At 41.4% G+C, this 25,630-nt stretch overlaps 1 protein-coding gene across 1 annotated transcript; it reads left to right on the forward strand.

Moving 5' to 3' along the window:
• The first annotated feature begins 3,688 nt into the window (after window positions 1-3,688).
• Window positions 3,689-21,379, forward strand: Aldh8a1 (aldehyde dehydrogenase 8 family member A1). Its single transcript, XM_020160988.2, has 7 exons — window positions 3,689-3,905; window positions 7,221-7,368; window positions 8,709-8,864; window positions 10,908-11,057; window positions 14,274-14,530; window positions 18,613-18,774; window positions 20,242-21,379. Exons 1-7 carry the CDS (start codon window positions 3,768-3,770, stop codon window positions 20,692-20,694), a joined length of 1,464 nt encoding a protein of 487 aa, XP_020016577.2. The 5' UTR covers window positions 3,689-3,767; the 3' UTR covers window positions 20,695-21,379.
• The last annotated feature ends 4,251 nt before the right edge of the window (window positions 21,380-25,630 follow it).

Here is a 25,630-nt window from a genome sequence, read left to right on the forward strand (position 1 = left end):
TAATCTAAAGTCATGGACACAATGAATGAACCTTTAGCAGATGACTGGAGAGCAGAGACATCAGTCTAGAGAACAGGACACCCAGATGTATGGTGAGGCAAGGAGTTACCTGGAGGTATGGTCTCAACCCCCAGGCCCAGATACAAGATTTTATGTCTCTTCAAGGGGAACAGACAAGAGGAAGGTTGGTATCAAGTTTAGAGAGAAAGTCCTGAGAGCTCTGAGCACACCAGAACTCAGGTATAAGAGGTAGGCCAGACTCTCCATGAGGCCTGCTATGTCCTCCAAGCTAAGTCTCCCTTCCACCTCAGCTGAGCCTGGACTTCAGAGTGAGGTCTGGGGTTGACCTGTAGGATGGGCTAAACAATTTCACTTTGGTCAGAAAAGGGCTGACAAGATAGAGGGGCACATGAGGTGAAGACCAGTACATTATGAAAAAAGCAGGTAAGGGTTAACTTCAATAGCAAAAGACAAGGAGATGTCACTGTGATTAGTGCCCACGCCTGCCCAGTGACCCGGCCTATTCCTGGGTGGGAAGTTCTGACAAGCACAAAGTGCTGTTTAGAAGCATTGTGTCCCCTTTCTAACCCTCTTCTGTTGTAACATGGCCAGAAACTCATCCGTGCTGTTCTGGGAAAGTTCTTTTCTGCAGAAAGTCCCTGAAATAAACCTCTAATTGGAATCTTTTGGCTCATTAAGAACTATATAAAATTAACATTCCCATTAATCAGTCAACATTCACTGGAGATGCTCCAGTCGTATATCATACGTTTTTTCCTTATAGCTTGGATGAGATAAATTTTAATTTAGTGGCTTGAAAAAAGGGAGAGGGATGCACTCTTTGAGCATGAAGTACTTGGAAGAACCTTCTGAGAGGTTCTGAAGAGGCCAAAAGAGCATCAGGAGCTGGGAATGGAAGATCCAAGAAATAGGCTGCAAAATCCTCACTGGTTGGCTGTCCATCCACTCACTGCCTCAGCTCCAAGCCCACTCCTGGCTCCTTGGCACTGGGGTGCCAGGCTGGGGCCTGTGAACTGTATTTCTCACTCTCATTTCCAGATGGCTTTCTGCCAGAGGGAGGCCCTAGGAAAAAGCCTGATGGAGAAAGTGAGGGAACAGACCATCTTCTGGCTCCAGTCCCTGTTGGTGTCCCTCAAGCCACAGGGGACATTCCTGCTCCAGCCTGGAGCTGCTCTTGGCCTCCAGCTGCAGCCACACTCAGGCCACCAGGAGCCCAGCACAGACTGAGGTAGGGTCCAGGTGTGTTCCTTCAAGCTTCTGGTTCCCAAAGCCATCTCTTATTTCTTTCTCCCTATCTAAAGAATGGAGGCTGAGTTTCACAGCTGATAACGTCTGGGAGATCTCAGCAGCCCTTGTGGGGCTTCCTGCCCTCCAACATCTATGCAAACATCTCCCTACATTCAACTTCAAAAAACCTGCCCCAGTTCCTGTGTTACCAAATTGTACCCTAATTGTATGCTCTTGTTATATTTATTTGTTCATGTATGTTTATATGACCAATAACAAAAGCACAGCAAAATGAGCAATAATCATTAATATGAGATTAAAAAAAACACACACAAGTAACCTGGAAAATGAAATGTTAAAAAATTTTAAGCTGATTGTTAGCTTAAAAGGAGTGTCACATGTTCCAAGCCAGCCTAGTCTACACAGCAACACCCTATCTCAAGAAACAAAATAAGGGAGGGGTCAAGGGGAAGAGATAGGGGGCAATCTAGCCAATGTCCAATGTAAACCTATTTGGAATTGTCACGATGAGTCCCCCTAATTACATCCTAATTTTAAAAAAAAAGGGGAAATAATCCCCAAAATAATTTTAAGCTGAGGAAACATTTTCATCTTTAGACTGCTTTCCTGTTTCTTTTGGGTATGGAGAGCTTCCCAAGAATGTAAGTATGTTAGCTAAAATAAATAATATTTCCAAAGCTTCTGTGGAGGTTTTGAACTGCAAGCGAGAAAGGAACAGGAAGTTGGTCCTTCATGCAGCAGAGTCATAGGTAATTTTAGTATCCAGAGAGGCCGGCAGCTTAGTTGCACAGGGGACAGATTGCATGTTGCTTTGCATCAGTGATTGACAAGAATTTTGTAGATTATCTACAGAGAGATGGAGATGGAAGGAGACAGGGCCTGAGGAGGTGCACAGCCAGCCAATATCCCATTCTGACTGACGACCTAGGAATATTTATATCCATTATTCAGCTAAATTATAATGGAAAAGTAGCATGTTAATGTAGGCTCATCATAAATCAAGCAATTTAAAAATATGTAGAGAAAAAGGGGAAGAAAACTTTAACTGCTCCCTCAAAAGGGATTTTACCATACATACTATTCTCTAGTTTCCTTTTCTCACTTACCAACACATTCTTTTCTCTTTCCTGTCTTTTTTTTTTTTTTTTTGAGATAAGGGTCTTGCTATGATGTACAGGTTAGCCTTAAACTCCTGAGCTCAGCCTCCCAAAGTAACTGGGATTATAGATGTGCACCATTGTGTCTGGCAACAATGCATCCTTCTAGTGTGGAAATAGTGATACTTATTTTGGATATAACAATTAATTCACCAATTGGTAGATATTTAGTTTTTCATCTTTTTAATTATCATACAAAATGATGTCTTGCAACTCACCTACTTGTCCATGAAGAAGTAATTCTGTAGGAGATAGTCCTTGAAGGAAAATTGCTAGACCAAAAGTAGGCACACTAACATGTTGACGCTGGCAAATTGCCCAAAAAGTGTTCTGTGAACCCTGTAATTGATGGAATGGGAGCACATGTGCTTCTTCCATCTCACATAAAGTGGATATTCATTTTCAGAAATGCTCTCTGGTCTGATTGGTTAACAAGGAACCACTCCGTATTTCACATTTTTTGATTCACAATGAGGCTGAGCATTCATTGGTGTATTCATTAACCAATTGAACTGCTTTTATTATACCCTTTGCTTATCTTTTCTGTTGGATTGTTCATTTCTCTTATCAGCCTGTAGAACTGGACAGGAATCCCTAGTTTGCTAAGTATGACACACACTTTTTTGGCTTGCATATTCATTTCCATGGCATTTCTGGGAAGATGTGAGATGCTGTTATAGCCCCACTTTTGGGATGAGGAGACAGATTTCAGAGAAGACAGACAAGGTGAAAAAGAACTTAAGAAATGACAGAAGGAGTCTGTCTTCAGTCACTTTTCTGCAGGGTGAAGGTGGTACTCATTTGAGGAAAAAGTATATGAGTTGAAGGCTAAAGGACTATGACTTGTTTTAACTATGTGACCTTGGGTACATTGTCTAACCTTGCTGGGGCTCAGTTTATTGTATAAAAGGGGAGGTAATAATATTAACTTCATACAGGGTTATTGTGTGGAGTAAGTGAATTCATGAAAAAGACTGCCTTCATGTTTTGCACTTAATGTTTAAACAGTGAACTGTTTACTGTGTGAATCCAATAAAACCATACATACAAGTGCCTTTGATGATTTGAAAGGGTTATGGACACATAAGTTGATATTAATTTAACACATTATAATCCATTTTTCATAATGTCCTGGGAGTCTGGAAACATCAGAGAGCTCTCTTTGTCCTGAGTTTGGAGGCTGGAATGATTTTTGAGTGTCAGGTCTCCTCCCACTCACACTGATTGGCAGATAAAGATTTAGGGGCTGGGAAAGAGGAGACTCACTCAGGAGTAGGGGCAAAGATGTGAGGACAAACCCAGTGAAGAATTGTAGAGGGAAAGACAGCATTTTTCCTTACCATGGCTGGAACAAAGGGACTTTTGATGCTGGAAAACTTCATAGGTGGAAAATTTTTACCTTGTGATTCCTACCTAGATTCTTACGACCCATCAACAGGGGAGGTGTACTGCAAAGTGCCTGATAGTGGAAAAAAAGAGGTGAGTATACTTGCTTAGCGAAGACTTATGTGCCTTTAGTACGTTGGCAAATTATGGATAACTTAATTTTCTAAAGGCAAAGGGGATTGGAGGAGGGAGCAGAATTGTTGAACATTGCCAGAAGGAAGGCTGTAAGAAGGTTTATCTTGTAAATGAACATGTATGGAACACAAAACAGATCTTAGGTTGCTATATTCAGAAGCAAGTCATTTTTCTAGCTAACCACACACAGCTCTATGTGTAGATTTTTGTAACTCTTAGATATTCCCTAATAGGTATATAGTACAAAGTGTTATTTTAAGAACTTCAATTATTACTAAGTGCATTCTTTCTTTACAAGTTTCATCTGGATTTACCACTATAGCCATGGATTTCTAAAAAGAAAAAAAATGTGTCAGTTCACCAAAACAAGGAGGACAACAACAAAACCCTTGGGGCTTTATTTCAGATTGTCTTGTAATAATTCCTCATGACTTCAAAAGACCTAGTATAATGAGATCAATCATTTGAATGATGAAACTCAAAATCAAATTCTCATATATTTTTGGAGTTAGATTTAACATTTTTTAACTGAAAGTGAATAATGGCACACACCGTTACATTTTCTTCCCTCCTTCCTCCCTTTCTCCTATAAAAGTGAGGAAATAATGATTTTCTTTCTTTTCTTTTCTTCCCTCCCTTCTCTGCACCTCTATTACCCTCCCTCCTCCCTCCCTTCCTTCCTTTTTTTCCTCCCTTTATTTTTTTCTTTTGTTAGTGATGAATCGATTTTACTTGGGGGAATTTCATATTTGAGACATTTTTGATTAGCTATCAGTTATTGCACTGAGGATATAAATATATCTGGGGTGATAAAATGTGTCTGACATATGTATGCTCATCTCTTAATAGGTGATCATTTATTCTTTTTAAGGGATAAGTAACTAGATTATCTAAAACATAGCTGTAGCTTTCATATATAAATTTGCATTATGTGCAAAGTTTTTTTTTTTTAAGAACTCAACTATTCTCCATTTTAAAATTTCAAGCCTGTTTTGCATTAAAAAAACCTTTAGACTTGTGGATTAATGTTTGCAAATATTGACTGGTTTGTTGTTAAACTATAACTTGCAATTTTGTTTGCTTCAAAATGACCCAAGATGGATGTGAGAAATCTAGTTTTGTTTTTTTACTGCTCCTTTTCTCACAGTGTTTTCCAAAGTGAAGTTAAAAATGACAAATATGCCAAATTCAGGTGGAATATTTTCTGCAGCTAATGGCTCAGACCTTTTCAGAAAATAGAATGAAATGTAAAACATCACCTTCTATTACAGTAACGAGTATATTTTTATTTTCCAGAAATCCAACTCACAAATACTCTATTAGATCCCAGAAATCCCATTTATTTGTCTTGAAAAATGGTGACCACATGAGCTACATGCAAATTTCCAGAATAGTCACTCACAGAAAATGAGTGGCTTCCATTATATAACTTTAGTTATGTGCTTCTCATTTACCAGGCCGTTTTCCTGGGATTGTCCCAAGGAGTGAAATGTAACAAGCTAGAAATTACAGTCTATTTTCATCTGTATTCAGAGGACAGTGTGCTAACACTTTTGTCTTCGATACTCAAGTCAGTAGGTGAGGTGCACACACGTTTTTTGCAGCTTGTTTGCATTGTAGTGCTGTAGCCATAGGCACAGATTGGAGTCAGACTGCCCAGCTTCAAAGCCCAGCTCCACCCTGTGATGTCTATGACGTTGACTTCGAGTTTCACCTCTTCATGCCTCAGAATCCCCATTTAATAATACATCATTAATAATACTAGGATACTAATGATACCTACTTCATAGTGTTGTTCTGAGTATTGGATGGATTAATGTGCAGCCTATTTCTTGGCAGATAGTAAAATGCTTTTTTAAGCATTAGCTCACAGTAACGTTTTTGTAATAGTAGACTAATACATAGTCTCTGTTACATGGACATAAGACACGTGACATAAGACAATTTGGGGAATATTAGTAGATCGACTTATGTTGACTATCATCTCAATGAACCCTCCTTCCAAGCCCTCCTCTCTTCCCTCATTCTATTTATAGGTTCACATGAGATTCAGCTTAAGAGGTAAAGCTGTCATCTTTCCAGAAATTTCTAATGAAGATGAGGATCTTAATCTTAATTCTCAGCTGAAAATGACTTTCTTGTTCTTGGAAGAAACAAAGGAGAATTGTAGGTGAAGTTTTCTGAGAGGGACTGGTCTAGACTCAGGAGGGTGGATAGTCAGGTCACATGACAGAAGAAAGGGGTAGGATTGTGAAGCTGAGCCAGGGCTCAGATATGGAAGAGATTTTATTCATCATGAGCAGGAGAGAGGAGAGGGGTTGAGACATAGGTTGTACAATTACTATCTCTGGAAAAGGCACTGCTTAGACATTGCCAAGAGGAGAAAGGCAGAAAAGCACTTGATTCATTTCAACTGCATCTCATTCTGGCCAAGCGTTGGGGCTGCCTGGGCCTCTCAAATGTTGTTTCCTTTGGCTGTCATTACAAAACTAGATCCTCAGACTTTCTGTTCTTCCCCAGATCTCCTCCTCTCCAACAGAGGCCTCTTTTGTCAAGCAGGGGGCAGGGATGCTGGTCATGCCATAGCTCAGCTTGTGGTCTTTGGAGCCACAAAGTTCTGGGTATGAATTGTGATTCTGTCACTTATTAGCTGGCAAGTTACTTAGTCTGTCTGTGCCTCAGTTTCTTCACCTGTGAAAAAGGCAAAAAAACCCTCAGTGTACAGAATTTTAAAGGGGTTCAGTTAAATAATTTATATATAAAGTACTTAGCCATACTTCCTTAGATATAAAATTTAGACAACAAATGACTAATGGGAATCATCATTCCAAGCACTAATAACAGCCCAAGGATGCAACTTCACACAACATTTTGGACTATAGAATGTTAGATGTGGATTAAGAGCTTTTGATTAAGAGCTCTACATCTGGATCGCATTTCCTCTCCCACACAGTGTTCCGAAAGGTCTACTCTTTGGAAAAGGATCGAAACTGCACATTTGTTAAAACTCAGATTGCTTCTTTCTAATTACTCGATTGCCACATTCTAGACACTTTGGTTGAGGTAGAGTGTTTTAATTTGTTTTTGTGGAGTCCCTGTTTGCTTGTGGCAGAAACACCCGTGGCATCTACTTTGTGTGTAGCTCAGGGACAGGTTGAAGAACTGAAATTAGGCAGAAAAAAATAATCAGGCTTGGAGGTCCCTGCACTCTGGGTCTAAGCCCCTCAGGAGCACAGCTCTATGGTGACCCTATCCTCTGTTTGCTACCCAAAGATCGAGGCTGCGGTGGAGGCTGCCAGAGAGGCCTTTCCCATCTGGTCATCCTGGAGCCCCGAGGAGCGTGCTCAGGTCCTGAACCGGCTGGCTGACTTGCTGGAGCAGTCTCTGGAGGAGTTGGCCCAGGCAGAATCAAAAGACCAAGGTGAGAGTGTCTGTGGAAGACTTTGTCCATCTTCCATACTCTCCAGCGAAACCAGGGTTTGAGTGCAGATGTCTATCACTAGAGGTGTCACTTTACGCAGATATTGGTAAGCTGTCGTTCTGGTTTGGCAGATCTTCTCTTGCCTCATCCACAGCAGATGGGACTCAGGACACCTGTCATTACCCATAATCCCTCCTGGATCATCACACAATGGCAAAGGTGGAGGCAAAACCAACCAAGGGTTTAGAAGGCCAACGGTGCAGCTGGCTGGCTCCTGCCGCATTCAAAGCAAAGTCAGTGGCTGAATCCAAAATCAATGGACCAGAAAATGCATTCTGTTGTTTGGAAGAAGGAACTGCAAAGATTCATGGTGAAGGGCATGGGTATAGAGAGAAGTGAGGCACTGAGGCCCAATCATGTAATCTTCCACTTGTTCCGCACAGAGAGTTCCAAAGTAAAAACAATCCGAAGAGTAGTTATAGTCAGGTTATTTAGAAAGTCTCTGATGTAGCAGTCACTAGTCTACTTCCAACACAAGCTCCCAGTTTTTTTCACTCCTTCCCAGAGGTCAGAGTAATGGGAGAAAATATTTGTAAAGCTTTGCACTAATACCTGTTAGGAAAAGCCAAGTGTTTAAAAAATTATATGCACATTATAAACCAACTTCAAGTTTTCCTGGTGTTGCCAGGGAAAGCACCCTGAGTGCAAGCCCTTGAAAAGAAAGGGTTTCCTCTGCTCTATTCCTGGTTGAGTCTCCCTGCACCACTTAAGGGCACTCAGGAGTAACTCAGGTAAGTCATGCTTCACCTTCCATTCCATCCTGGAGCCAGGACAGGCATGGGCCTGGGGTGAGTGACTGAGTGGCACACAGAATGCTGTGGCTGGATCCTGCCAGCCCTTCTGATGACTCTGCCATGTGTTGGGAGGACATTTAATGCACTTCACATGTTCATAGGTGATAAACTAATACAGCTGTCTCAACACTCATTATTTCAACCCCTTCATGGTACTTACAAAGCCTAGTGACACAATAGAGCTTATGTGGATGAAGTTTTAGCACCTGGCAAATTCACCATGAAAGCTGTGAAATGTTCAGTCCACAAAGCAAAAATGAACTGACTCAACTTTAACCCAGTTACTTCACACTTAATTATTTCTTGGTTTTATCCAACCATAGTCAGCTCTGTGAGGTCAAGGAATAGTTCCTCAGGGCTGGAAGGAACTGAGGCTAGTCCACTGTGAGTGTGGATAGGAGCACAGTGACTGCTGATTGTCATAGGGTCTCTACTAACTCCACATGAAACAACCTGGCAGTGCTTTATGTCATTTCCTTCCCACAGGGAAAACCCTAATGCTGGCAAGAACTATGGACATCCCTCGGGCTGTACAGAACTTCCGGTTCTTTGCTTCCTGCATCCTGCACCACACAACTGAGTGCACACAAATGGACCACCTGGGGTGTCTGCATTACACGGTGCGGACACCCGTGGGAATTGGTAGGTGCTGCCAGGGAAAGCCTGCATCGGGATCACGCAGAGAGGCTCAGACAATTCTGGACACTGGTCTCAAGGAAAGACTAAGAAAAAGGAAAAAGGCCCATTTTCCTACTTTTTGCTGAAAATTCATTGGCCTCAAGAATTTTTTTGTAATTTGTTGTCTTTGTGTCAAATTTCCTACTTATTCCTGGAACAGTATCTTGGAAAATCATAGGGAAAAGAATGATGCTAAGAGAAAATTCCCACACCAGGATTTATATATAGATATATTAATATATAATATATATTCAGTACCACCAAAAAGGAAAGAAAAGAAAAGAAAAAAAACCTGAGAAAGCAGTGGTTTAAACTCTAGAATTGCACAGAGAAGTCACTTAACATCTGTGTGCTTCAGTATCTTCTCTTAAAAGCTGGATAATGCCAGACATGGTGCCGCAAGCCTGTAATCCTAGCTATTCTGGAAGTGGAGATAGGGAGAATGGAGGTTTGAGGCCAGCCTGGGCAAAAAGTTTAAGAGACTCATCTCAGTCAATAGCTGGGCACTGTGTTCTGTGCCTGTTATCCCAGCTATGTGGGAAGCTAAATAAGAGGATCTTGGTCCAGGCAAAAATGCAAAACCCTATCCCCAAAATAATTGAAACAAAAATGGGCCAGGGATGTGGCTTAAATGGTAAAGCAGCTGCTTAACAAGCACAAGACTCTGAGTTCAACCCCCAATACCACCAAAAAGAAAAGCAATTCTGGGATAATAGTTTAATTTTATCTTTACATATGTTTTAATAACATATGTGAATTAAATAAATTAATAAGTGTAGGACACTTTGAATAGTGCCAGATACATGGTAGACCCGCCTTGACTGACAACTATCTACTTCTCATTCATTCCTTTGCCTCTTGTCCTTTCAAGAACATATAACTAGCAGATGCTATGGCTAAAAATATCCACTAGATGTCACTGTTCCCCTGAGAAGAAAAGCTAACTAGCCACAGTTTATGAATATAAAAGGAAAGAAAATCAGGCATTTCACTGCTTTTATTCTTTGAACCCTCCAGAAGTCTTATTTCCAAGCCATCATAGAAACCCTCATCCTCCTCATAAGAAATATGCTAAAGTATTTTGCTGCAAAAGAAAAAATCCTGTTATCCTTTAAAGAACAAAATTTTCTATGGGAAGTTTAAATATATATATTTACATTCATAGTACGCATTTGAGGGCAGAGTGTAAAATAAAGTGAGTCAGCTTCTTTATTTATAAAGAACATTTTAGATTTGTGTGTGCTGTGGCTGACAACATGGACAATTTCAAATGTCTCGTGGAGACTCAGTCTAGATGCTTAATAAGTTCCTTATCCTGCAAACCTATTGGTCAGGTGACAATCTAGAGAGAATTTTTATATTAAAATCTTGTAAATAACCAAGGCAGATTTCACAGGCTAGGCATTGGCTTTACTGATGGGGGCATGTTCCTATTTTACAAATAATTCTATAAAGCTTGGATTTTTATTTCTCGATCCACAGTAGGTTAGAAACAGAGGTGGAGAAACTATAAATGAAACAGGAGCTGAAGAACTTAAAAATTGAGGAGGGAGAATTTTTTTAAAGAAAAGATCAGTCTATAAATCTCAAGATACATTTCATTCTGGAGCTTAGCGATGGCCTGGTGACAGCCTACTTGCAGCTTATGTTGCCAGTGGTTTACAGTGATAATCACGACTCATCAAGGAATGGGTACATGGTATTGATTTTATTTTGTTTCAAAAGGTAAATCACTTGTAACATATTTTCAAATGATTTCCCAAAAGTTGTCTATAAATAAACAAAGTTGGGGGGGAGGTTAATAGTAAATCAAGGCTGGTGGAGTGGCTCAAGGAGTAAGAACACCTGCCTAGCAAGTGTGAGGCCCTGAGTTCAAATCCCAGTGCCACCAAAAAAAGAGTAAATCAAATTCCCTGCAGCTTGAAGGAGTTCTGCCTTAGTAACCCCAGGGCCAGTCTGCCTCTGGGGGCAAGTCATCATGTGGATGCTTTTGTTCTCATCCTTTAGCGGGTCTGATCAGCCCTTGGAATTTGCCACTCTACTTGCTGACTTGGAAGATAGCTCCAGCCATTGCTGCTGGGAATACTGTAATAGCCAAGCCCAGCGAGCTAACATCAGTGACTGCATGGATGTTGTGCAAATTCTTGGATAAAGCAGGTAACTGGGTGCTGGGGTTTGGGGATGTGTATGGTGGGGTGGGGAGGAAGCATAGAGCTGGAGCATAGTTCTATTTCACAGAAGTGGAACTCAGCAGTAAAATCCATTCCGGTGACCTCTTTGGGCTTTGTCTCTCTGATCCTTTTCTGAGAAATCACCTTCATCCCCAGAAGGTGTTTCTCAGAGTGCTTCCTCTATTCAACACCAAACAGTGCTGCTGCAGAATAGTGCTACCCACAGAGGAGGAGCTGGTAGTGCAGAAATGCACAAAGGGATTATAGCCCTGATCAAGTCAAAGACTCGAGATAGTATCTTCGACAGTCAATTTAAATCTTAGATTTGAGCCACAGTTAATCTTGATGGAAAAATACTGCTAGGTATTCCTATAGTTTGTACACTTACAGAAGACCCAGTGGACACAGCCATTTTCAAGAGATTTCAGTATACACTCTGTTTCCCATTCATCTGGGACCACTACTTGGAAGCTGATAGAATTTGGCCCCTTGCCAGTATAACGAGGGTCTGACATTAGTTCCCTGTCCTCTTTCTGTTATAGTTTAATGGTCAGATTCAGAGTCTATTCCTGGATTGGTTTGGGGGTTTAACTCTGCACAGGTGCAGCCTGACCCTGCCTCAGATGGTGACAGGTAGAAAGCCCAGCAGGTAACCTGGGAGGTCTCTACTGTTAGGTCCTCCAGCTCATGCTCCCACAGCCAGGGTGGGAATCATGACTGGGTGATAAGGATAGACTTATCATCCTTCTGGCTGTGTTAACTTCTGCTGTTGACAAAGAAAATTCTGCTGGGCTCTCCCTTATCCAAGAGTATGCAAATCCGGATACATTTGTTCTTGAAGCAAAAGCACACACATTAGCTTTAAGTGAAGTTCGACCAGTTCTTTAGAGGATAGGCTGAAAATGAGCCTGTTTAGGGAAGGGCACTGGGATTTGTAACCCTGGTATCCCACAGAGAAGTGAGGCCTCCCAACCTAGGTCTTTGGGATGACATCTATGGATACCCTACGCCTTGTGGATATAGTACACAATTGCCCACCTCTTCTGTGTCCCAGAATCTGTCAGCCCATCCTTACATAGGTGACCATATTTTAATCCATTATTTGCAAAACTGAGTCTCTGGTGTATACAAGAGTGCAAGATATTTCTTAGAGAGAGGTTCATAGAGTGGGACAGAATTGGGGCTGTGTCAGTCAGCTTTATGTTACCTGAGGTAAATCAGTCTAAAAAAGAGGAAAAGATAATTTTGGCATACAAATTTGGAGGTTTCAGTGTGTAGTCAGTTGGCCTCATTGGTTTTGGACCTATAGTGAGGAAGTACATGTGGCAGAGGAAGCTGACCACTTCATGGCAGGAAAGGAAGCAAAGACCAGGGAAGAAGAGGGTTCACAGTCCCAATTTTCCCTCTAAGTCACAGCCCCAATGACCTAACTTCCTCCCCTAGGCCCTACCTCTTAACGGTTCCACCACCTCTTAGTAGCACAATGGCTTGAGGACTAAGCCTTCAACACATGGGCTGTAGGAGGACATTCCAGATCCAAACTGTAGTACGGATTTTCACTCCACTTTGATCCTATGTAGGGAAGGGACACATGGATGAGGCAAGGAGCCTTGTTGCCTTGAGCACTTTCTCCTAAAATCAAACAGGTTTTGATCTATGCTGAGTCTTCCTTTCTAACCACTCTCCCCAGAATCTGGAAACTCTCTGTGTGAGAGTTTTCCATTTCCATCCATTTGTACAGCATTGATTTCATTTCTTATGAACTAATGGGCCTATTAGACCAAGGCAGCCCTTCTCCTCTTTCTTCCCTGGGCTGTCTTTGCTAAATTTTCCTGACAAGCATCAAGTGTAATGCTGCTTAAATTGCACCTCTCTGAAGTCCTTGGTTTCTCCACCTGGATTGAACATGTAAATCACATGTACAACATTCTACTTTTCAGCAATGCAAAAGAAACTTTTAAGAGTGTAAGGGGAAAAAATGAAAACACACTGCTACTACATTCAGTGTGTTTAAAGAGCTGGTTGCTCTAGTCCCAGGTATTCATGCAAACTTGATAGATGACCTTCCTTGAAAATAAAATCATACACAGAAAATACCTCTGAGAATTCTAGAGTATTCACTGGGCGGGGGGGGGGGAGGGGGTTGGGCCCCCCAGTGGTTGCTCTCATTCCTGGAGTGTACACTGTCTTTTTATTTATTTATTTATTTAGTTTTTGCCCTTTTCCATTAGTTTTTTCCCTTTTCCTCTTCCAGTTAAACTTAAAATTCTTCTTTATGCCTCTCTGCCAAGTCCTAGCATTTGAGATGCTGTGTTCTTGTCTGTTCATTGTCCCTAACTTATTTTTTATCCACCTACCCTGAATTTTTCTGAATTTCTGTCTGCTAATTAAAGTGCTTTCCTTCTCTTATAACCAGAATCTCTTAAGGGTTAGAGGGAAGATGTCACTATAACAATTTCATTAATGTCTGTATCAAATGGCAAAACTGTACCAAGAAATCATGGCCAGCAGACGTCTCTTAACATATTAACATCAAAGTCCAAGGAAATGTAATGAAAATGTTAATCCAGAGTGTGTGAGGCAATCAGCCTGCTGAAACAAGCTCATTTTCTTGTGGTGAGAAGTATATGGTTCAGTGTTTTCTCTCACCCTCTGTTAAAATGCCATCATAAACATTAGAAGTGATTCAATTCATTATTGCCTTCAGGATTTCAAAAGTCTCCTATCCCTGCCTCCTCTCCTTACTCCCCATTTGCCCCCACAGATGCTCCATGTTTGATGGACATGCAGGGTCCCAACCAGGAATGGTGGGAAATGTGACCTTGTTTTCTTTCCATTAATTGCTGTCCTTCCAGACTCTTCTTTGCCCCAATCCATGACCCAGGTGCTCTCACTTGCTGTCTCTGCATCCTCAGCCCCTAAGACTTAGTCTGTATTATGGAATGAATTACTCAGAATACATTCTATGCTGCACCTCACCAAGCCAAAGCACCCAGACAAACTCTATAAGCAGAGGTGACTCTACAGTCCTTGCTTTACTATTAACCTGGAGGCAGCTATAAAAGCTTCAGGTGTTATAAAACCCACCTAATCTAGTGCTTCCCCCACTAAAGCGCCCCTCATTCAAGACTCCTAAGAGTCTCCATGTAACCTGAAGTCCTCAACAGATGGGAGAATTACACAGATACTATTTCTTATCCAGGTGTCCCACCAGGGGTGGTCAATGTTGTGTTTGGAACAGGACCCAGGGTAGGTGAGGCCCTGGTGTCCCACCCAGAGGTGCCCTTGATCTCCTTTACTGGGAGCCAGCCCACAGCTGAACGGATCACACAGCTGAGTGCCCCCCACTGCAAAAAGCTATCCCTGGAGCTGGGAGGCAAGAATCCTGCCATCATCTTTGAGGATGCCAACCTAGAGGAATGTATTCCAACAACCATCAGATCCAGCTTTGCTAATCAGGTATGGTCAAACCCCATAACCATGCCAACTGAGATTTATTTCATTACAGTGCAAAGCCCAGAAGTGAGTAGTTCAATACTGTCATTTTCGTGAAAGGAGGATCAGTACAGTGTGTTATTCACCATCCATCAGTGGCCTGAAAGAGTCATAGCTTCTGTTCATCAAGTCTCTCTTCTTCAGTTACACAACTTTTATCAGGGTCCAGTCATGGGCAGAACAATTGATTTTGCTGCTCTAAGCATTTCTTTTTCTTTATTCACACAGTTGTCATATTGTTGCCCTTATGCTGTTCCCAGTAGACCTTATTCTTTTCCCCAAGAGACTCCCCAGTGCACTGACACCATTACCTGTAACATCTCAGAGCAGCTTTCTCAGCTTGGAGTCATGAGAACTTCAGAACATTTTTTCATCTCCAGAAATTACATCACAGATATTCTTATAGGCTCTGTAGTTTTTGTCAGATTCTTCCAGGTGGAAGCATCCCAGAGGGTTAAGAACACTAGACCAGATCAATCAGACAGCAGCTTCCGGAACATGGGAACAGTGCCTGTCTTTCTGCAGCAATTTAGCATTGATGTCAGTGAGCACAAACACTGAATGGTTTGCTCCAAGGGACATTTTTTTTCTCTTTTTTTAAATTTTATTATTCATATGTGCATACAAGGCTTGGGTCATTTCTCCCTCCTGCCCCCACCCCCTCCCTTACCACCCACTCCGCCCCCTCCCTCTCCCCCCTACCCCCTCAATACCCAGCAGAAACTATTTTGCCCTTATTTCTAATTTTGTTGTAGAGAGAGTATAAGCCATAATAGGAAGGAACAGGGGTTTTTGCTGGTCGAGATAAGGATAGCTATACAGGGCATTGACTCACATTGATTTCCTGTGCGTGGGTGTTACCTTCTAGGTTAATTCTTTTTGATCTAACCTTTTCTCTAGTACCTGTTCCCCTTTTCCTATTGGCCTCAGTTGCTTTTAAGGTGTCTGCTTTAGTTTCTCTGCGTTGAGGGCAACAAATGCTAGCTAATTTTTTAGGTGTCTTACTTATCCTCACCCCTCCCTTGTGTGCTCTCGCTTTTATCATGTGATCAAAGTCCAATCCCCTTGTTGTGTTTGCCCTTGATCTAATGTCCACATAGGAGGGAGAACATACGATTTTTGGTCTTTTGGGCCAGGCTAACCTCACTCAGAATGATGTTCTCCAATTCCATCCATTTACCAGCGAATGATAACATTTTGTTCTTCTTCATGGCTGCATAAAATTCCATTGTGTATAGATACCACATTTTCTTGATCCATTCATCAGTAGTGGGGCATCTTGGCTGTTTCCATAACTTGGCTATTGTGAATAGTGCCGCATAAACATGGGTGTGCAGGTGCCTCTGGAATAACCTGGCTCCAAGGGACATTTTAATTTTAGTAGAAGATAAAGACTTATGTCAAAGAATTAGAACTTCCATAGAAAGGAAGAGGAGTAGAAAGAGAGAGAGCTACATTTTCCTAACCCAAATAACATCGATGTCACATTACCTTTTGAATCTATATTTCCATACTTGTAAAATCACTTGAACAACAGTAATGCCTTCTAACAGGATTTTGTGAATGTAGAGTGAAAATTGTTACTTTAAATTATTATTTTTATGATAGACATAGATGTAATTATGTCTCTTACTGTAATTCTTAGAGAAGATGGCTAGAACAGTAGAGGATGTTTGAATCAATAGAAAATAGAATGTTTTGATTACAACTGACTTAATCGTTAGGATAAGCAAATGAACAATTCAACCAAGTGTTTTGATGGCTTCAAGACAGCAAGAGAGGGACAAACTGTGGGGTGAGTATTGAGATAAGCAAACTTGAGATGAACTCTCTGTATTAAGATAAATTCACATTGAGTGTGGAGATAAGTACTTCCCATGACTTCCTTTACTAAAGTCACTGTCCCCACCCCATCAGTCTCTATTTCCATCCCTTACCTAGTTTTCTCTTGATCACTGCCTGAAGTTGTATCATGTATTGTGTGTTTACTTGTGTTTTTGTCTGTCTTCTTATGAGACCGTGTGCTCCACATGGTGGGGTCTTGGTTTCAGTAGATAACATTGTCTACACCAGTACCTGATACATGGTAGGTGATCAAAACTGCAGAGAGATTGACTCATGAACGTTCCTCTTGGGGATGCTTTAAAGTATCAATAGGATAAAGATCACAATCAATATAAAGCAACAAATGGATTTCAGCCAAAATAAGTAAAGCAGCTCCATTTCTTTACTTATCTGGGTGATAAGCTCCACATAAGGTATATTTCTTCCTTAAGTAAACATAACTGGGGAGAAGTATCTTTGTGTGCCCCTGGACATGTACTAATTCATAACTGTATTCCCAACTCTAATCTGAGAATGCTAGCATACCACAGAGTTATAGAGAAAGCTTCCAACACAGTACCTGTCATGATAGAGACTCCATAAGTGATATTTGTCCTTTGCTCATTTCCTCCAATGTTCTCCCAGGGACCTCAGTACTACCTATGCTTCCCTATCACTGAGTAATGGGAAACTTGGTAAAACCCTCAAGGGTCTTTATCATGCCCTCCATCCCCATTTAGGGCTCAGGACACTTGTGCAAATGAACCCATCAAGCATTTAGTCATTTCCCAAGCTAGATATGCAGAAAGAATGTATTATTTCAGAACATTAACTGTTTAATTTGGACAATGACCTTTGTGTACAAATTCCAAGATAATCAGGAACACTCTGATCCCTAGGATTATTGTGAGGGCCAAATATAAATGCAATAAATGTAATAAAAATAGTTAATTATGCAATTATGTACTTGTCATACATGAATTGTAGTTTGAAAAGTCCAGAATGTGGTTTGTAAGCCATTACATGTTGTACTCAAATAGCAGTTAGGATTATTTTCACTTAGAAACCTGTTAGGACTTCCTCCATGAACACTCAGCTTCTCTGCAGGTATTTCTCTATCAGGCACCTGAATTTCACAAGTCCACAGCAGAATTCTTGATTTCCTCCCTTCCCACTCCTCTGGAATATGGCTCCTCTCCTAAGCTCATGCATTTGTAGGGAACAGCACTGCTATCTGCTGTGTGGCTCAGGTCCCAAACCTAGGACTTGGGCTTGTTCTTCCCTCTCTCTTCCTCATATCCCATGTGTGATCCATCAATAGGTTCTGTAGCTTCTATCTTTAACAAATACACTGAAACCTGTTCTTCTGCAGTGGATCTATGCCAGTCTCCTACACTTTTGGGGGTCCCGTGTCACTGGAAGAATCTTGAACTCAGTAGTTTCCTATCACTTCTCTCCATTTTCAGTGGTACCTCCCTGAGCACAAACACCTCAGGTAACCTCTCCTTACCTGACCTTCTGTAATATTCTCTTAACTCACCACTCTGTTCCCACTCTCATTTCCTTCCATTCTGTTTTCTACACAGCTGCCAGGACAATCATTTAAAAATGGAAATATAGTCATATTACTTTGCTGCTTAAAACCTTCCATTTTCTTTGCATGGTACCAAGAATAAAAGTTAAGCTTCTTATGAGCCTGTGAGACTATGTTGACTTACTCACTTCCTGACCTCATCTCCTGCCACTCATCTGTTCCTTCCTCCACTCCCATCCCCAGCCTTCTCACTTTTCCTCACACACACCAAGCTTAGCTTTGAAGCAAATCCTCCATACTGCTGAAAATATCCTCCTCCAAGTCTTGTCCATCCATTGTCTTCATATGAATCAAGAGTCCATTCAAATAGCCCCTCCTTGCAAGTAGCTCCCAACTTCCTTTACTAAAATCACTGTTCCCACCCTATCAGTCTCTATTTCCATCCCTTGCCTAGTTTTCTCTTACTGCATTGATCACTGCCTGAAGTTGTATTATGTATTGTGTGTTTACTTGTGTTTTTGTCTGTCTTCTTATGAGACTGTGTGTTCCACATGGCGGGGACTTGGTCTCAGTAGATGACATTGTCTACACCACTGCCTGATACATGGCAGGTGATCAAAACTGCGCAGAGATTGACCTATGAAGAACAATGTTCCCCTAGTCTTGACATTGTCCTCATTCTTGGCAGGGTGAAATCTGCCTCTGCACCAGCAGGATCTTTGTCCAGAGGAGCATCTACAGTGAGTTTTTAAAGCGGTTTGTAGAAGCTACCAGAAAATGGAAAGTCGGCATTCCTTCTGATCCATCAGCCAGCATGGGTGCTCTAATCAGTAAAGCACATTTGGAGAAAGTAAGTCAGTCTCTGCCATGAAAATTACAGAACATTCTTATTTGAAGAGAAGCTCAGTTTAAGCACAGTACACATCAGGCTTTGAAATATTATAGTTAATTTTGAAAAAATATCAGTTGTGGGAAATAGACCCTGGATAAAGAGTCTAAAAATTCGAGACATGAATATGCAAATAGAACTCAGGTTAAAGCAGCAAGTAACCACATGGAGTAAATGAACTTGGGAACTCAGCTTGGAAATACCACCAGGAGAATGAAGGTCAGCTAAAAGAATGGAGTGGGCCAAGAATAGTATATGAACCCTTTAGATATTTGCTTGGCTCTCTCCACCCTCCCTTCTTACATCAAACTTCTAAATGAGGTCTTTCTAGCCCATCCTATAGAAATCTGCATCCCTAGAACTTCCCTTACTTTTTTGGCACTTTAATTTTTCCATGGTTCTTATCACCATCTGACATGAAAACTTTAGTACTTCCTTTACTAACCATCTTTCCTCGACTAGAACATAACTCTATGGTCAGATCTAGTCATTGCTTCTGTCCTTACACCCAAGAAAAGTACCTGGAACACAGTAGGTGCATAATATTATTTGGGAGAATAGTTGAATTAACACCATATTCTTCGTTCCAGTTTAAGGTACATATTTTCCTTGAATTCTTTTTGATGCTTGGCTTACACTACCTGGAATTGGGTCCAAAGTGCACAGGTCCTGGCTATCTCTTTTGCCAGCATGACTCAGCATGGACTCTGAAAGAAAAAACAAGCACAAAAACAAATATCCAGCCTCCTTTAAAGAAAGGACATTTGTCATTATCTCTGAGTCTAACTTATTACATAACTGATTTTTCCATTGTAATTTGCTGTACTCTATTACCTACATATATTTTCAGAGCATAATCAGTAACGAGACTAGAAATTAGAAATTATTTGTTCTAGAAGCTCAGCTACTGAAGGGCATCCTGGCCTTTAGCTAAATCCTACACATCATTTACTTCTCATTTTTTATAACGGACATAACACTCCTCTGCACCCTCCCCCACGATAGAGCGAAAATATTCTTTTGTGCATGTAACTACAATATTATACCCAGGAGTGTGAATTTAACTTTGCTGTTTATTAGCTATATGAACTCTATGTATTTTCATCAGCGAATAGGGGATAATAATAGATAAAAATAGCTGATAGAGTTTTGAAGGAATTAAGTGAGAGTGTATGAAAAGCAATTATCTGAGTGCCTGGCCCCTAAACATTAAGTAAATTACTTCCCTGCCCTATGCATGAGGGGTGATTGCCATGAAATGGTTGGAACACCTTTGCCCCCAGGCTTAGCAGCTGCATGATAAGATAACCCTAGATTTCTTAGCAGTGACCTTATATGACTTTTCAGTGATTAGAAAATATTGATTTTTCTGCTGATTTGTATGAAGCCAAACACAAGAGTAGTTAATTATGGTTTTTACCTGTCCAGGTCAGAAGTTATGTCAAGAAAGCTCGGGCTGAAGGGGCCCAAATTCTGTGTGGTGAGGGAGTGGATACATTGGACCTTCCTCCCAGGAATCAGGCAGGCTACTTCATGCTTCCCACGGTGATAACAGACATTAAGGATGAGTCCTGCTGCATGAAGGAAGAGATATTTGGTCCGGTGACGTGTGTTGTCCCCTTTGATAGTGAAGAGGAAGTGATTAAAAGGGCCAACAATGTTACATATGGGCTGGCAGCAACAGTGTGGTCAAGCGACGTGGCGCGCGTCCACAGGGTGGCTAAGAAACTGCAGTCAGGCTTGGTCTGGACCAACTGCTGGCTCATCAGGGAGCTGAACCTGCCTTTCGGGGGGATGAAGAGCTCTGGAGTAGGAAGAGAAGGAGCCAAGGACTCTCACGACTTCTTCACAGAAATCAAAACCATCACTGTTAAACACTGACCTTCACCATGGAGAAGCTGCTATGGCGGATGCCTGGCAGCACGATGGAATTCCTGGCATACATTCCAGCCGTGTCTTGACGAGGCAGGAGGCTAGCTCTAGCTATCCTCAGCAGTTAGTGTTTTATCAACTGGTGGAGAGATGCTGCCTATCTTCAATGTGGACTAAGGGAAGGGAATAAGAAGCACATCAAGGAAGTCAAACACTCATCAGTCTCTCCCATATAATGTCCCCAGATTATTTTCTTCATCCTATTGATTGAATCTTGGGAATTCCGAAAATCAGATATTTTCATTTGCAATGGAGAAATACCTGCATAACTGAAGAGACAAAACCCACCCTAATGTCCTACTTCTGAGGAGACTGTGGAGATGGTCTGTCTCCTGACCTATTCGCCTCTAGTCTGACTGATTAATAATTGGCCCTAATTCATTATGTAAGGGGACTGTGAATATCTATAGAACCTGCTAGAGGAGGCCAATACTGCATGTCATGCTAAATATATCTATACATGGACAATAAAATAAAACAACTACTTTTGGAGGAATCACAGAACATAAAGAAAAATAGTTTGATCACTTCTGTCAAGTCTAATCAATTTTAATTCTCACTCTATATATCTAATGAGGCTTGTAATTTACTAATGGTAAAAGGAGCAATAAATATGAGGCGATTTTAGTAACAAGTGTGGCACATACCTTCTTGAATTGTCCACTATTGTCTTTATCCCAATCCTTTTCGACGTGTGGCCTTTTTAATAATAAAGGTATTTCTAATGCTTTTTTATTCTGGATCCCACGAATGATCCAAGGAGAAAACTGAAGCTTACAGAGGTTAAGTAGTAAACTTAGGGTCACACAAATGGTACGGGGCAGAGGTGGGATTTGAGCCTCATAGCTCTGAAGCTCACCATCTCTGACAACCACACACCTGCCATGGGTGTGCAGCAGAAGAGCAAAGAACGTGTGTTTCCCTGCACACATCTACGGGGTCTCCCCTCTGAGTCTTCCTCCTGCTTTGCCTCACTCCTCCTGATGGCTCCACTCCATATGGGTGAGCCACCTTCCATGGAGCCATGCAATCCAAGAACTCCTCCAGTGCAACCTACTCCTCACTGATGGAAGCTATCTGTTTGCTTTCTGATGCCCCTGTTGACTAGAATGTTGAAAGCCTCTGCCTATTTCACTGTCTTCTGAAGTCTCCCTTTGTAGCACAGTGCCTGGCCTACAGAAGGGACTCAAAAAGAGCTCTCAGGTATAATGAAATCTTCCTCATGTGGAGCAGAGTTTTGTTGAATGGTGTAAGTGTGTAGGGCTGGGTGTAGTGGTAGGGGAAGACTGAGCTTTATACGTTAGCTTGGATTTCAGGTATATTGGATTGTTCACAAATGCTGAGAAATATCAGTCAGCCTCCCTCTTCCCCACCTCCCAGTGCTGGGGATCAAACCAAGGCTCTTATTCTAGGTAACCACTCTACCACTGAGCCACATTCAGTCTCTTTTTTGCTGTTGTTGTTATGATGAAAATAATAGCAAAGTTTATTAGAAAAGGAGAACACTTTCAATAGATGGAAAGCAAGTCTTCTCTAGAGCAGGGCATGGTGGCACATTCTTGTAGTTTTAGCAGTAGGAAGGCTGAGGCAGAAAGATTGCAAATTCAAGGCCAGCCTGGGCAACAAAGCCAGATCCTATTTCAAAATACCAGCAACAACAGCAAAAAGATCAAATGATGGTATTGACTTGCACTGGTTCCTAGCTTTTAACTCCCCTCCCTTCTTTCCTTGCTACCTCTCTTCCCCAGGTAAGGCCTCTTACTCTTGATCAAGTTAGTCCAGGACCAATTCTGAGTGTCAGTAGTAGGAATTTCAGAAGCTCCAGTCTATAGGAATCTGCATCTTTGCTCTTGTAAGTGGTCTGGCCTGAGGTCATCCTCCTGGCTTACAAGGCAGTTTCACTAAAGACCAAATGCTGTTTCCTCTACTCGAACACCATCCCAGCATTCAGTCATTATAACTATTGCCTATGACATCTTGGCTCCCTGATTGAATCTTTCTAGTTTGTACCAGCCCATCCAAGTGGGTGAGTTCAGATTTCAGATCTTTTCCCTCACAGACCAGTCCAACTCATACTGCCTCAGTCCCCACAGCAGCTGGTCATTCTGGTCTGTGCTTACCCATGAAGATGTCCCACCAAGTGGTGCAGTTGTGGTTGTGGGGATGTCATGGTGCATTTGGAATAAATGATGAAAAAATTGGGGGTGGTGGGTGTTCATGAGTATTACATTTGTAGACTTTTATTTCTAAGCTAGGTTATAGACACATGGGGTTTAGTATATTACTTCATATGCCAGCTATATTTATATTTACAAAGGAAAAGTAGATCCTATTAGAGGACATCTAGGAACAGGCAAGGGAGAAGATAAAAGGTGTGGGGCATCTCTTTCTGGCATTGCCCCAGAAGTCCCAGCCCTGGAAACAGCAAGGATGAAGGGCAGACATTGATGGAGCAGGAACAAGGATGAATGGGGAACAGAGCTTCTCAGACTTTGATGCACTTCCAAATTACAGGGGACATTATTAAATTGTAGATAACCAGGTTCCATAGGTTTGTGGGGGACTGAGATTGCACGTGGAGTACTAAGGAATTAGAAGACACTGTGAAATCCCTGACTCAGTGCCTCCTCCTCAATGCCCAGATCCCAGGAGCATCTAGCACAGCATTTGCTCCCTGTCAGAGTCAAAGGAAAGGGCTCAGTAGAGCATCTTCATGGGGAGGCCTCCTGGGGTGGTTAGGACAGTCAAAGCCCGAGAGCTCTGTATCTTCCATGCGTCTTTGGGCAGCTCTGTCTAGGAGTGAAAGAGATACTGGAGTCCTGTAGATCCTGAAGTCACAGATGCTCAAGTCCCTCCTATAAAATGGCATAGTATTTGCATATAACCTGCCCACATTTTCCTGTACACTGTAATCATTTCTTAATATTTGATATAATGTAAACACTCTATAAATAGTTGTTATACCATATTGTTTAGGGAGTAATGACAAGAATGAAAGTCTGTACATGTTTACTACAGGGGCAGTTTTTAAAATTGCTATTTTTCATCTGTGATTGGTCGAATCCAGGAATGCAGAAACCTGAATACCACTGGTCTACTGTACACAACTTAATTTCATCCTCCAAGGCCAAGTCCTCTTCGCTTTGATAGTTAATGAGAGTATATGCTGAACCAGCCAATATCCTAAAGAGAAGCTGGTCTCTGACCCACTGACACACAGAAAATGTGGAATTAGTTCCCCCTTCCAAGATGGGTCTTAGGGGTAAACTATTCTTCCAAGCTGCAAAAAATCACTGCCAACTACCAGTATCCTTTTATTAAAAGTGATTACCAATCAAACAAGGATAGCCAAATATTTGTTAAAGGAGAAATACCAAGCTGGTCAGCAGTGATGCATAGCTACTTGGGAGGCTGAGATTGGGAGCATTGTGGTTTGAGGCCAACCTGGCCAGGGAATGTGTGGCACTCCCATCTCAATCAATAGCTGGATGTAGTGACATGCACCTATCATTCCAAACTGTTCAGGAGGATGAGATAGGGATGACTATGAGTTCAGGCCATCCCAAGCAAAAGAAAGTTTTTGAGACCTCATCTCAAAGGAAAAATCTCTGTGTGGTATCTCAGTAACAGTGGCATGGAATTTTCAGATAGAAAATACTCAGATATATTCTGCTGAAATTTAAAAATTCAAATAATAAAGCTTGAAGGGAGAATCAAAAGAATACATACAAAAATAAACATGAGCTTGTTAGCACACCTTTTCTTCATAATATTGAAGCCCAAAACAGAGGAGAAGGCTGGATGGAGTGATTCACATCTGTAATTCCAGCTACATAGACGGCAGAGACACGAAGACCCTGTTTGAAAAACAAACCAAAAGTGAAAGGTGTGTGGCTCAAGTGGTAGAGTACTTTGTGTTGCCAACACAAAAACCAAAAAACCGAGGAAATAAATACAGCAACAAAAAGAAGAGCGAGTCTTCAAAATTGCCAGGAAAAATTATTTTGAACCTAAATTTTATAACAAGTCAAACTGTTACTCATGAATTAGGGCAGAATAAACTATTAATGACTCAGAAAGTTTCTCCCTATTGATCTGTACTGGTATGGCTTGAGGATGAACCTGACAATCGCAAGAACTGCCTGAGGAAGGAAAGAGATCATAAGCTGACAGATGTGGAGAATGAAAGACAAAAGGCATGGAAAGCACTTGGCTCAAATTAGAACGGGAAGATAGGTGGAGATTGTTAAATAATTTCATTAAAAAAACAGATTAATCAAATATGTTAAATAGTCTGAAAGATTTTAGCTATGTAGACCGTTAAAAGGGATTAGAATATGCTAGCCCATAATATGCTACTTTGGTCTAGTGATTATTTGAACGAACACAATTAAGAAAAAGCAAACACAGGAAAAGCTCTCTGCCTTCCCCCACCTGCCTAAAATCAAGGCAGGTGTTTCCCTGCTGTAAAGAAAGCAGGTTCCTTGGCACTGGCAATGGAGTCAGCTCTGAACCGTGTCTGCACACACAGACCTTATGAAATAACCCTCATCATTAGCGCCCCAGGATATATTTGCCTTCTATGAGTCTCCCTCCTGAATCTTATTTGCCTTCCCACAACTTACCACCCCTATAAGCTTAAACTTAACTTTTTTTGTCTAGTCACTTCTTCATAATTTATTGCCCTCTGTTAAGATGATATAAATCCCCCTGAGTTCAACTCTTCCTTGGGTCCCCACTTCCTTTCTATGAAGGCTTTTGCAATATTAATGGTAAATAAAATTTGTGTGCCTTTTTTTCATGTTAATCTATCTTTTGTGGGTCTAATTTACTTACAGTCCCCAGTCACAGAACATAAGAGGGTAAAGGAAAGTGTTTCCCTCCT

This window comes from Castor canadensis, chromosome 1 (assembly GCF_047511655.1).
Source record: "Castor canadensis chromosome 1, mCasCan1.hap1v2, whole genome shotgun sequence".
In the NCBI taxonomy this organism is placed as follows: Eukaryota; Metazoa; Chordata; class Mammalia; order Rodentia; family Castoridae; genus Castor; species Castor canadensis.

Coding starts and splice junctions, on each gene's coding strand:
- Aldh8a1 (XM_020160988.2), top strand. CDS start 3,768: ATGGCTGGAACAAAGGGACTTTTGATGCTGGAAAACTTCATAGGTGGA. Junction 7,369..8,708: donor GGCAGAATCAAAAGACCAAG/GTGAGAGTGTCT, acceptor TCCTTCCCACAG/GGAAAACCCTAATGCTGGCA. Junction 14,531..18,612: donor GATCCAGCTTTGCTAATCAG/GTATGGTCAAAC, acceptor CATTCTTGGCAG/GGTGAAATCTGCCTCTGCAC.